General features: G+C 52.3%; 1 protein-coding gene across 2 annotated transcripts in view; it reads left to right on the top strand.

The window, feature by feature from the left end:
• Window positions 1-913: 913 nt before the first annotated feature.
• Window positions 914-13,737, top strand: part of NPTN (neuroplastin) — a 46,900-nt gene continuing 34,076 nt past the window's right edge. For both annotated transcript variants that reach the window (XM_077785854.1, XM_077785855.1), the window contains exon 1: window positions 914-1,108. In XM_077785854.1, the coding sequence (XP_077641980.1) occupies window positions 1,021-1,108 (88 nt within the window). In that variant the 5' untranslated portion in view covers window positions 914-1,020. The remainder of the gene's footprint in view (window positions 1,109-13,737) is intronic.

Raw genomic sequence — 13,737 nt, forward strand, 5'->3', positions numbered from 1 at the left:
CCCTGAGGGGATGGATCCCTCAGGCGGGCTCTGCCATGGTGTCTGAGGGGATGGATCCCTCAGGCGGGCTCTGCCATGGCAGCTCTGAGGGGATGGATCCCTCAGGCGGGCTCTGCCATGGTGTCTGAGGGGATGGATCCCTCAGGCGGGCTCTGCCATGGCAGCTCTGAGGGGATGGATCCCTCAGGCGGGCTCTGCCATGGTGTCTGAGGGGATGGATCCCTCAGGCGGGCTCTGCCATGGTGTCTGAGGGGATGGATCCCTCAGGCGGGCTCTGCCATGGTGTCCAGAGCAGGGGCTGCACCATGCTGCCCTGAGGGGACGGTTCCCTCAGGCGGGCTCCGCCATGGAGACCCTGAAGGGACGGTTCATTCAGGCGGGCTCCGCCATGGTAAATCTGAAGGGACGTTTCCTTCAGGCGGGCTCTGCCATGGAGACCCTGAAGGGACGGTTCATTCAGGCGGGCTCCTCCATGGTAAATCTGAAGGGACGGTTCCCTCAAGCGGGCTCCGCCATGGTAAATCTGAAGGGACGGTTCCCTCAGGCGGGCTCCGCCATGGAGACCCTGAAGGGACGGTTCCCTCAGGCGGGCTCTGCCATGGAGACCCTGAAGGGACGGTTCCCTCAGGCGGGCTCCTCCATGGTAAATCTGAAGGGACGGTTCCCTCAGGCGGGCTCCGCCATTGCGCTCAAGGAAAGCTGCCTCAGGCAGCCTCCGCCATGGCGCCCCTGAGGGCACGGCAGAAGGGGAGAAGTGGCAACTCCCCGCCGCCCGGGCGCCCCTGCCGCGCCGCCAGCTCGGAAGCTCGGCAAGCAGCAGAGAAGCCGCGGCACGGGCCGGGCCGAACGGGGCCAACATGGCGGCGAGGGGCGGGCGCCGGCACCCCGGCGGTGCCGCCCCCCGCCCCGGCGGTCTCGCGAGAGCGGCGGCGCTGCGGTAGGAGGTCGGCGGAGAAGGACGGACGGAGCCGCCGCCGCCTCAGCGCCTCGCCTCCCTCCTCCTGCCCCTGCCTCGGGAAGATGCCGCGCTCCGGGCCGCTCCCCGCCGCCTTCTCGCTGCTGCTGGCGACGGCCGCGCTGCTGCCGGGCCCGGCCGCGGCGCAGAACGGTGAGCGAGGGCGGCGGCGGCGGCGGGGGGGGCCGCGTTGCTATGGCGGCGGGTGTGCTGTGGGCAGCCCCGCGGGTGGGGGGCGACCCCGGGTTTGGGGGGAATCGCTGGAGATTTGGGGTCCCTCAGGGGAAGGGGGAAGGAGGAGAAAAGTGTGGGGGGGACAGGCTCGGGCCCCCCCCCCGGTTCCTCCTGGGGCGCCTCGTGCCGCCGGTAAAATGGAACATCTCCTCATCTCCTCCCGCCTACTGAACCCGCATCTGCCGGGCCGCCTTAAATCATTTATAATGCAATAAAGCCCGTAGTTCCTTAGCAACTGGAGAGGTCCTTCTGATAGGAGAGTAAAAGAAGGAATTAAGGGGAAAGAAAAAAGAAAAAAAAAAAAAAGAAACAACCAACCCACCACACCCCGAGCCTTCTCCGTTCCTTGTAGGCTAGCGTGAGCTAAATCCAGCGCGGCTGCCTCCTCCCCGGCGAGTTCGCAGCCAAGTGCATGACAATTAGTGGCAGAGCGGAGCGGGGCCAAGAGGCTGCTCCAGCCGAGCCTCCTGCTCCAGGGAAATCCCGCAGCGCCGGGGAAAATGCCTCTGTGCTCCCGGGGATGGAGCTACTCTCGGGAGGTGGAGGTGGTCCCGGGGGGATGGAGCTGCTGCTCCCGGGGAGATGGAGGTGCTCCCGGGGAGATGGAGGTGCTCCCGGGGAGATGGAGGTGCTCCGGGGAGATGGAGGTGCTCCCGGGGAGATGGAGGTGCTCCGGAGGGGATGGAGGTGCTCCCGGGGAGATGGAGGTGCTCCCGGTGGGATGGAGGTGCTGCTCCCGGGGGGATGGAGGTGCTCCCGGGGGGGATGGAGCTGCTCCCGGGGAGATGGAGGTGCTGCTCCCGGGGGGATGGAGGTGCTCCCGGGTGGATGGAGGTGCTCCGGGGGGATGGAGGTGGTCCCGGGGAGATGGAGGTGCTGCTCCCGGGGGGATGGAGGTGCTCCCGGGGGGATGGAGGTGCTGCTCCCGGGGAGATGGAGGTGCTGCTCCCGGGGGGATGGAGGTGCTCCCGGGGGGATGGAGCTGCTCCCGGGGAGATGGAGGTGCTCCCGGGGAGATGGAGGTGCTCCCGGGGGGATGGAGGTGCTGCTCCCGGGGGGATGGAGGTGCTGCTCCCGGGGGGATGGAGGTGCTGCTCCCGGGGGGATGGAGGTGCTGCTCCCGGGGAGATGGAGGTGCTGCTCCCGGGGAGATGGAGGTGCTGCTCCCGGGGGGATGGAGGTGCTCCCGGGGGGATGGAGGTGCTGCTCCCGGGGGGATGGAGGTGCTGCTCCCGGGGGGATGGAGGTGCTGCTCCCGGGGAGATGGAGGTGCTGCTCCCGGGGAGATGGAGCTGCTGCTCCCGGGGAGATGGAGCTGCTGCTCCCGGGGGGATGGAGGTGCTCCCGGGGGGATGGAGGTGCTCCGGGGGGGATGGAGGTGCTCCCGGGGGGATGGAGGTGCTCCCGGGGGGATGGAGGTGCTGCTCCCGGGGGGATGGAGGTGCTCCCGGGGGGATGGAGGTGCTCCCGGGGAGATGGAGGTGCTTCCGGGGGGATGGAGGTGCTCCCGGGGGGATGGAGGTGCTCCCGGGGAGATGGAGGTGCTCCCGGTGGGATGGAGGTGCTGCTCCCGGGGGGATGGAGGTGCTCCGGGGGGATGGAGGTGCTCCCGGGGAGATGGAGGTGCTTCCGGGGGGATGGAGGTGCTCCAAGGGGATGGGGCTGCTCCCACTGCAGCATCATGGTCAGCGCTGCTCGGGCCTGGGGAGCCGGCAGGGAGCTGGGCTGGCAGGAGGAGCCGCTGGGAAAACCTGCCCAGGAGGAAGGGCTGCCTCTCTCACACGCCAATTCCACGCTAGTTTCACCATTTGGTCCTCCTTTCTCTCGCCTTCCTTTCTGCTCTGCTGATAATATTCAGCTCTAGAGTTTTCCGGCTGGTGAGGTCCTTGGCTCTTTGCGCCGGGGGAAGCCTGGAATCCTCGGAGCTGGAATGTCCCAGCCTGGTTTGGGCTGGAAGGGACCTTAGAGCCCATCCCACCTGGCAGGGACAGGGACATCTTCCACTTGGCCAGCACTGAGCCTCTCAGGGTGTTTTTCAGTGATATCTAGATGGGAAAAATAGTGTCCTAAAGATCGCAGGTGAGAGTTATTCCCTGAGCACGTGCGGATTTTGAAGCCAGCAGCGAGCCTCGTGTCTCTGTTAACCCGAGTTTGGCCCTGGGAGTGAAACCTGGAGGCTGTGCAGAGTGAGGCAGTCTGGGCAAACCCTGGAGCCGTGTGGGATTCAGGGATGCGGGAAGGGGGATGGATTTGTGGATTAAATTTGGTTCTGTAGCACCGCTCAGTTCCCAGAAAAATTCCAGCCTGGGGAGGGAAGGAGTTAAATGGAAATGGGTCGCGTGTTCCGGGAAAGGAAGGTGTCAAGTGCCGGCAGCTGGGATGACAATCCCGAGTGGCTGCGGGACACTGCAAACATTTGTTTGGCAGCACTTAGGGGTCTGGAGGCCAGCGATAAAGTGAATTTTGGGGAGAGCTGCAAAGGGGCAAAGGATCTTGGCGTGAGGGGGGATTGCAGCGCACTGCTGTGTCCTGGAAGCTGAATAATTGTTATTTTTAATCAAGTGGTGAGGGAGAGTTTCTGTATTGCTCTGGGAGCTCACACAGGTGAGTGAAAATCTGCTTGGGAAGGGTTGGAGCAGCCCAAGCCAGGTGCAAGGTTGAGGTCTTTGTGACTTAAGGTTTATTGCTGCCCCAGTTTTAATGTAAAAAGGCCCTGCTGCAGAGGAGCTGGGTTTTTTTCAGCAAATAATGACCTGTGGGGAGCTTCCTGCAACAGAACAATTCCTCTTTGGGTGGAGAACAGGTCCAGCGTTTCCTGAATTGTGGCTGTTCCTTCAGATCTCCTTTGAAAACGCTTCTCACCTCTGGGTGTGTGCTGTGAGGGGCAGGGGAGGATCCCAGAGGGCAGCAATTCCTTATCTTTTATTGATGTGCAACCAGCAGAGTGATGGAAGGTGAAAAGTCCAAGGCAGGGTGGTGGAGGAATGGCCACGGAGCTGTTGGAGCTCACCTGCAGCAGAAAATCCCCGCTGCAATGCTGAGAGTTTGCGGGGAAAAAAAAAAAAAAAAGCTTTTTTCCCCACCTCTGACAGCAGATCTGTTGAATTCCCAGTAATTTTTCCAACTTAATCCAATCCGGAACATTTGGAGTCAGGCTCACCTATGGATTTAAGCTTGCTAAAACCGGGAGGAGGGTTTTGCTTTGAAAGTTTTTAGTTTGGAAGGATTTTATTTTGAGGGTTTTATTTTTCTGGCAGCTTTATTTTGAAAGCTTTGCATAAACACCTTGAGATCTTAGGGAAATGTGGCAGGAGTTGAACTTTTCCTGCATATTCTGCTGGGAAAATGCTCAGTTTCTGCTCAGGGCTTGCATCCAGAGCAGAGTTCTGATGGCACAGGGGAGAGATGGGGAAGGATGAGGAAGAGCTGGAAAAAGCCAGTCAGGAATATCTGTGTTTAACCTGCACTTTCTCAGGGCAGCTGTTGGAAAATCCCTTTAATGCTTCCAAGCAGGAGGAGAGGAAAACATGACTTTTCCATCATTGTTTCACCTTTGAAATATCTTGATTTCCAAACAAGCAGCTGGAAAACCAAAGGCTTCAGTGCAGTGATAATTCCACCCCAGAGTGGATTTAAAGGTTATTTTATTGTCTAAAATTGCTGCTGGGGCTGCTCCAATCTGGGAAATCTGCAGTGGTTTTTTAGCACAGCAACACAAGGGTTGGAGTGGGAGCAAGCTAAAGCACAGAGAATTCTTCACCATAAAATTGCTTGGGTTGTTCTGAGCTGGGCATGAGGGCAAATAAAACCAAATTAATTCAGGTGGTTCTTATTTAGTTCATCCTCTGCATGGATGGAGAAGGAACTAACTGGCTAAAACCAGAATATGGATTTTCTGTTGGCAGAAACCAGCAATAAATGAGGAAAATCATCTAAGCTCACCCTGAATTCTGAAAAATGAATTTCTTCTTGAAGGAACCAGTGAAAAACTTTGCTTTTATCCTTGTTTGTGCCTGCTGAGCCTCAGCACCTGAGCTCTGCTGTGCCTTTTCCTGGTGCCCAGATAAATGTGAGCATTTTTGGAGGCTGAGTGTGGGCTGAGCAGCGAGGAGAACGCTCAGAGCTCTCTTCTGCTCCTCCTCCTCCTCCAGGCAGGATCTCCCCTGCTCCTCTGCTCTCCCAGGTCCTGCTTTATGTCCCCAGCCCTGCCCAAGGTGGCTTTGTCACCCTCTAGATCATGGATTTTATTTCATTTTTTGATTTTCATTGCAGTTATTGCAGCTCCCGAAATTCACACACGTGCTGCACTTGCCTCCAGTAGTGAGATTTTATTTTCGGGGGGATTTTTCTCTAAAGCAGGACAATTCCTGTGGCCACGTTCCTCTAAAGTTTGGTTTTGGTTAAAGCAGGAGGTGCAGCAAAGCACAGGGAGCCCTCACAGCTTGGCTCTGCTCACCCTAAACCCTTTTTTCCATTTTTTAAAAGTTTCCCAGCAGAATTCTTCTTTCTGGAGGCTGGAATTGGGCTGGCTGCTGTGGGATTTCAGAGTCTGATCCTTTGGATGCTTGGGCATGGGCTTTTTGTGTTCAAACTCCTCAAAACAGGAATATTTGGGAATAAATAGTGACTTTTTCCCAGTTAATTCCAAAATACAAATCCTGACTTGTGTAAAGCTGGAGGAGGGAGCTTGGCTGTTAAAACATGACAAAGCTCCATCAAATCCAATATTCAATCATTCAAATAATAATAATTACCTGTGATTTTATTTTCACGGTCATTTATTCTCACTTGAGGTTAAATATTTGTTTGGTTCCTGGTGCTGCTTGCAGTTTTTTTTTTTTTTTTTGGTGTTTGTTTGGGTTTTTTTTGGGTGGTTTTTATTTTTTTGTGTGTTGGAGATGTGCACTGTGAGACATTTTTCTAGAGGAAAATAGATCAAAATGTCCTGTTCTGGTTTGAATAAATAAGAAAAAAAAGGTTTTTTTGCTCAAATTCCTATAGTTTTGCATTCCACGTTTTAAAATCCACAGCAGTGACAGGTGTAGCTCCTCACATTTTGGGGGTACTCACAAGGATCTTCCACTGGTTTGGAAACCTAAAATAACACTTTATTTATAAAAAAAAAAAATAAGGAAGTTACAGCATTTGTGTTGCTAGAATAGGAAAACGAGAGGAAGGGGGAATATCACGACCTGGAAAAAATATAATTACCCCAAAACCTCAGCTGGGAGCACACGGAATTGCTTGGTAGAACTGGCCGGGAACATTTTGGGAATGCTGAGGGATGGATTGAAGTGCCCAGGGAAGTTTTTTTTTTGGCAGTGCAGCCTGCAAGAATTCCGTGAGGGCGGACAGCGGGAGTTTGCAAAAAAACAGATGCTCGGAGGAGCATTTTTAAACCGGAGTGTGCAGCAGCTCAGCCCTCCGGGGGTGATTTTGTTGGGAAAAGCTGCTGCAAATGGGGTTTGAATCGCTGTCCTTTGGAGCTGCCTGGGGGGAATTAAACGGTGCTGGAGGGGTTTGAAAGCAGCTCCGAAGCAGAGGGCAGCTGCTCTGTCTGCTGGCTGGTGAAATCCCTGCAGGTGGTGGGAGCTGCTGGATGGTCACAGCACTAGAAAATCCCTAAAATAAAGGTTGGCAGCTTGGTTTTGGTCTGGTCTGGCCAGGAGGATCATTCCCAAATTTCCTCCCAGCACGCTCAGGACTGAGCCAGTGATGCCTTGGGAAGGCTGAGCTAGAGCAGAGACCAGACTGAGGTCAGGAATGAAGCAGGGATTTATTAAAAGGATCTCCTCAGTGAATCCACCTTGGGCAGCACCAGAGCCCAGCCAGGGCTGCAGCCAAGGTGAACCAAAATGGTCCCAAAAAGGGAAAACTGGTCCTGAGGTGTCTCACTTCTCTGAGTTCTGCTCCATTTGCATATTGGGGTTCATTGTGCAATTACAGCTTTAGGTTGTGAATCCCATCCTGCTTGTTTTTCTCTCTCCAGCCAAAGCTTGCAGCTCTGCATGGGGTCAGGGATTGCAGCTCTGCATGGGATCAGGGATTGCAGGATCAGGGATTGCAGCTCTGCATGGGATCAGGGATTGCAGCTCTCCATGGGATCCCCAGAATCAGGGATTGCAGCTCTGCATGGGATCAGGGCAGGATCAGGGATTGCAGCTATGCATGGGATCAGGGATTGCAGCTCTGCTTGGGGTCAGGGATTGCAGCTCTGCATGGGATCAGGGCAGGATCAGGGATTGCAGCTCTGCATGGGATCAGGGATTGCAGCTCTCCATGGGATCCCCAGGATCAGGGATTGCAGCTCTCCAAGGGATCAGGGCAGGATCAGGAATGCAGTTTGTGCTCTTGGGGCTGAGATTTGGATCACTGGTCCTTGGTCCCAGCCAGAGCAGGAATTGTTTTGTCTCCCTGCTCTGTGCAGAGAGCTCACCAACCCCTGACATGAATCCCAGACCAACACACTAAGGCAGAACAGAATGTGAAAATACAAAAGCCAAAGCTGAGGCATCACTCTGTGCCCTCAAGCAGCAGCAAATCCCTGTGTGTTACCTTCAGTGGATCCCTTCAGGGTTGCTGAACTGCAGAGTTCACCCAGGGCCTTTCCAGGGAATTCAGTGCTGGCAAGCAGCTGATTCACATTTCCCCAGGATGGTTTGGGTTGGGAGGGACCTTAAAACTCACCTGTGGGCAGGGGCACCTTCCTCTAGGCCAGGGCGCTGCAGGCCTGCCCAGCCTGGCCTGGGACACCTCCTTAAGTCAGCCCCAGCTGCTGCTGAGGGATGGATCACACAGCACCAAGGGACAGACTTGCATTTCTCTGCTTCCAGCAGGAAAATGCAGCAGAGCAGGCAGGGCCTCGCTTCCCAACTCCCACAAAACCAAGGAAGAGCCACCAGGAGATCCCAGGATCCAGGGGCAGCCGCAGCTTCTCTGGGAATTCCATCCCACAGCCTCACCACCCTCTCAGGGGAGAATTTTTCCCCAGTATTTAACATAAATCTGCCTTTTTTTCACTTTTTAGCCACTCCCTGTGTCCTGTCCCTCCATTTATTCTCTCAAGTCCCTCTCCAGCTCTCCTGGAGCCCCTCCAGGCCTTGACTCCTTTCTCCTCTCCAAGTGAGCACCCCCAGCTCTCCCAGCCTGGCTCCACCCTTGGAGCATTCAAGGAATAATAAATAATGATAAATGGAATGGAAAAGATAAGGAGATGTAAATATTTGTAACTGCAGCCTGCTGGCCTGAGCAGAATGCGAATGTTTTTTGGTTTGAGCTGAAGCTGTGCAGTTTGCACTGACCAACCAGCTGGCTTTCCACTTGAGGAGCTGCAGTCACTTCAGGATTCCAGGGAACAAGCTGGAAGTTCATTTTTGGAGAGCTCATTTGGATCTGATTGAGCCAGAGGAGCCCTGCAGCTCCCTCCTCTCCTGCTGCCACAGAAACTGGGATTGGGAAACCAATCTTTGGGAAGTGTTTCCCAAATCCCAGAGCACCCAAAGGTCTCAGGGCTGTGACTCGGAGCCTCCATCTGCACTTGGGATCTCCTGGTGGCTCTTCCTTGCTTTTATGGGACTTGGGAAGCTGGGCCCTGCCTGCTCTGCTGCATTTTCCTGCTGGGAAGCAAAAAATCAAGTCTGTTTTTTCTGCTGTGTGATCCATCCCTTCAGAAACAGGTGGGGTTCATTTAAGGTCCAATAAAAGTAAAAAATCCTTTTAGAAAGATAAAATCCCAGCGTGTCCCAGGCTGGTACAGAAATTCCACATGCAGGTGGGATTGGGGCTTTGGGGTTGTGCTTGGAGAGCTGTTCTGTGGTGCAATTTTCTGGGAGAAAAACACAGGCAGGGTGCCACTCTTTGGGCTTCATTTTGCTGTGAGAAATGGGATATTTGGTGCATTTATTCCCTCTAGCCTAGAAACTTACTTATTTTCTATGGCACCCATCCTGTAATGCTGTAGGATCACAGTCACCTCTGGATTCTCCCTTCCAGTGTCACCTCGATTTTGTCTTTTTAATTTCTTTTAATAAGATATTTGTGATTAGATCTTTTTTCCCCCCACTATAATGAGCTTTTTGCTTCCAAAACCAAAGCAGAGTGAGGACATTTCCCATTTTTCTCCAATTTTGAGGTTGCAGGAATATTGTATTGATGGTTTCCTTGCAGCTTTCATTTGTTGCATTTTTTTTTTTTATCTGACAGGGTTTTCAGCACTTTGCTGAGCAGTTCAGAACCTGCAGCAAAGTGCTGAAAACCCTGTCAAAGATAAAAATGCAACCAATTAAATCTGTTCTCACCCTGAGCTCTGAGCTGCCTCTTTGGGGTCTCAGGCTCCTAAAGCTCCTATTTTTAGTAGTGATTCGGTGACCCCAATCCTGGGCCATATGGAATAAAGGAAAAAATGAAAAAAAAAAAAAGCTAAAAAAAGAAAAAAAAAAGTGGAGTTTGGTTTGCAGGGAGGATTAGTGGGAGAATGGAGCCAAAACCACAGGAGGGCACTGCCCTGGTGCTCTCCTGCTTTGGGGCCTGACAAAATGGGTTTAGAATTCCTAAAGGATTTCCCAAACACTGCTGTCATCCTTTTGCCAAGTGAAACATCTGAGAGATGAGGAGCTGCTAAATCAGGATTTTTGGGGGCTTTGTGGAAAGCTGGATTTGCTTGGATGGAAAAGTGGGAAAAGCACCTTTGGGTCAGGACAAGCCTCAGCAGCAAATTCCTGGGGGCTGGCAGAAAAATCCCTCTGTGCTCTGCCATTCCTGCCCCAGTTGGATCAGGTTATCTGTGGGGTAAATCTCCAGTTCTTTTGCTGGCCTTTATTCAGGTGTTTCAAGGGAAAAAAAAATCTTTTAAAGCTGCTGTAAAATTGCTGCACAACTGAATGTGGCCTCTGGATGGAGAGCTTGAGGGACCCTGTGAGGGGACAGCTTTTCCCACTGGGTATTAAACAGAATTCTTGGGTCTAAAGCAGAATTCTTGGGTATAAAGCAGAATTCTTAGGTCTAAAGCAGAATTCATGGATATTAATCAGAATTCTTGGATAATTCTTGGATAGTAAACAGAATTCTTGGATATTAAACAGAATTCTTGGATATTAAACAGAATTCTTGGATATTAAACAGAATTCTTGGGTATAGAGCAGAATTCTTGGATATTAAATGGAATTCTTTGAGAATTCTTGGGTATAGAGCAGAATTCTTGGAGAATTCTTGGATATTAATCAGAATTCTTGGATATTAAACACAATTCTTGGATATTAATCAGAATTCTTGGGTGTAAAGCAGAATTCTTGGATATTAAGCAAAATTCTTGGGTATAAAGCAGAATTCGTGGAGAATTCTTGGATATTAAACAGAATTCTTGGGTCTAAAGCAGAATTCTTGGGTCTAAAGCAGAATTCTTGGGTCTAAAGCAGAATTCTTGGGTCTAAAACAGAATTCTTGGGTATTAAACAGAATTCTTGGGTATTAAACAGAATTCTTGGATATTAAAGAGAACCTTGGATATAAAACACAAGTAGAACCTTTTAACTCGGGTTAGGGAACGTGGCTGAAATGAGATTTTCTTTAGGTCACCATTTCTGTTACTCTGAGACACCACAAAACCCCTGCAGTGTGATTAAACACAATTATTGTTGGTTCCATGGTGGTGATACTCATTTTTTAAATTTACATTGAGCAAAGGAAGCTTCTCTCTGTTTTGTTTTGGTTTTTTTTTTTCTGCTGCCTCTTTGAAAAATCCAAATCTGCTTGGCTTTTAATTGGATTTTCCTTTTGTTGGGAAAGCTCTGGGAGCTGCTCTGGGAAGAGCTGCGGGGCTCCCCCTCAAGCTCAAAAAAAACCAACCACAAATTGGCATTTTTGGGGTTGTTTTGTCCTTCAGCGCTGCAGTGTGGGAGGTGTGAGTGCCCAGGCAGGGAGGGCACTGCTGCCCGGGGTTGGGATGCATTAATCCATGCAGGAATGGGATTGCAGCTGAGGAATGGGGAGCTGGGAGCCCTGCACAGGTTATTTCTGGCTTTATAATCCCAGCAGTGGCAGGGGGGGGCTGCAGGTCAAAGCTCCTCAGGGAGAGGGAGGAGCTGTTCTCATCCAGCTCCCAGGGCTTGGGGAGAAATGGGAATTCTGTTCTCTGGGTGCTGCTTCCCTCAGAAGCCACAAAAAAGGCAAGAAGTTCCCGAGGGAGTGGCAAAATGTACCAAGCCCCTCTGAAATCTGTTTCTGCAGCGCTCTCGGGGGCACTGCCTGTCCCCAAGGGCCATTTCCAGCTGCCATGTCCAGCTCCTGCCCTCCCCAGCTCTGCTGCTGGAGCCCAGCTGCTCCCAGGCCTTCAGGGGCAGTGCAGAATTCCAGGGCTCTGCACCTTGGCAATCTGAAGGGATGGGGTTCATGGCAGTGTTCTCTCTTTTTGGGATATCCCGGGTGCAGAATCGTTTTTATCTTACTGCAGACTTGGTACCAAAAAATCACTTTAACAGAAGCATGGGAAGTCTCTGATTTACCTAAAACACTTGGATCAGGACTCTGGAATAAAAAATAGATGGAAAAATATGGAGCAGGGCCAGCTCTCACCAGCCTGTGAACCTGAATCCACAGTGAGTCCAGTGCCTCAAAAAGTACATTTCCCCCACATTTCAATGGAAATATCAAGGAATATCAGTGCAGAAGTGCTGGAGGAGGTCTCACAGGAGACACCAGTTGTATCTCCTGGGTGGGGCTTCCCTCAGGAGCCACAGAAAAGCCAAGAACTTCCCGAGGCAACGGCACAATTTACCAAACCCCTCTGAAAGCATGGGCAGGGGGCAAAGGCATTGCAGGAAATGCCAGCTTCCAGCAGTGCCGTGGAAATGCAGCTCCCAGGGAGCTGGGCTGGATCCCTCCCATGGGGATTTGTGCCTCCTCTCCCAGAGTTTCCCAGGGATTGAAGCCCTCGAGCCCAAAATCCATGTTAACAACCAAAGAGCCATTCCCTGGAAAGCAGTGGGAAGGGCTTCAGCTGCAGCACAGGAAGCAGAGCCTGAACAGGCAGCATTCTCTGTTTCTCTGCAGCAGTGAAGAGCTCCAAAAATTGCTTGGGGAAAAATACCCCTAAAAATGCAGTTTTTAACCAGGAACCCGATGTGCACAGCAGAGGAAATCTGCTGCACAAAGTGTGGCATCTCTGCTGCTTTTTAATCCATTTCCTCCTGCTTTCCCCTTCCCTGTGCCTGGAATTCCATCGTTCTCCTGCTGCTTTTTCCCAGTTCTCTCCTGCTCTGGAGAGCCTCAGCTTGGGATCATTAAAGCATCTCCGACCCCATGTCCAGCCAGGATTTCTCACATCAGGCAGTTCAGCCCCTGCTTTAGGCTCCAGAGGTGCTGGGATGTGTTATCCCTGTGCTGCTGCCATTCCCTCTGCTCACAGAGGAATTGCTTTTGTGGCTGAGCAGCTTCTCCTCAGCCTCTGTTACATAATCCCCAATTCAGCAAAGGGCATTTCTTGTGAAAGGTCGCTGCATGAAAATGTCCTTTCCCTCCCTCGCCAGGCCGTGGAGCAGCTCCTGCAGGGTGAATAAAAGGGGGGAAAAGCAGCTTTGCTGGAGAGAAGTGGGATCAGGCTCCTGTCCAACACATTTGTTGGATCAGGAAAGGTCAGGGGAGAAGCGCTGGAAACCTTTGGTTATTTCAAACCCTTGCACCACCCCATGAGAGAGCCAGGCTGAGGATTTCACAGAGCTAATCTTGACACAAAATCGTTTTTATTACCAACCTTTGGGGTGTTTTCAGTGGCTTTGAGGCAGAAATGGAATGCTGTTTACAATTTTTGGAGCTCTTCACTGCTGCAGAGAAACAGAGATTGCTGCCTGCTCAGGCTCTGCTTCCTGTGCTGCAGCTGAAGCCCTTCCCACTGCTTTCCAGGGAATGGCTCTTTGGTTGTTGACATGGATTTTGGGCACGAGGGCTTCAATCCCTGGGAAACTCTGGGAGAGGAGGCACAAATCCCCATGGGAGGGATCCAGCCCAGCTCCCTGGGAGCTGCATTTCCACGGCACTGCTGGAAGCTGGCATTTCCTGCAATGCCTTTGCCCCCTGCCCGTGCTTTCAGAGGGGTTTGGTAAATTGTGCCGTTGCCTCGGGAAGTTCTTGGCTTTTCTGTGGCTCCTGAGGGAAGCCCCACCCAGGAGATACAACTGGTGTCTCCTGTGAGACCTCCTCCAGCACTTCTGCACTGATATTCCTTGATATTTCCATTGAAATGTGGGGGAAATGTGCTTTTTGAGGCACTGGACTCACTGTGGATTCAGGTTCACAGGTTGGTCAGAGCTGGCCCTGCTCCATCTTTTTCCATGTATTTTTTATTCCAGAGTCCTGATCCAAGTGTTTTAGGTAAATCAGAGACTTCCCATGCTTCTGTTAAAGTGAAGTTTTGGTACCAAGTCTGCAGTAAGATAAAAACGATTCTGCACCCGGGATATCCCAAAAAGAGAGAACACTGCCATGAACCCCATCCCTTCAGATTGCCAAGGTGCAGAGCCCTGGAATTCTGCACTGCCCCTGAAGGCCTGGGAGCA

The sequence above is a fragment of the Lonchura striata genome, chromosome 11, assembly GCF_046129695.1.
Source record: "Lonchura striata isolate bLonStr1 chromosome 11, bLonStr1.mat, whole genome shotgun sequence".
In the NCBI taxonomy this organism is placed as follows: Eukaryota; Metazoa; Chordata; class Aves; order Passeriformes; family Estrildidae; genus Lonchura; species Lonchura striata.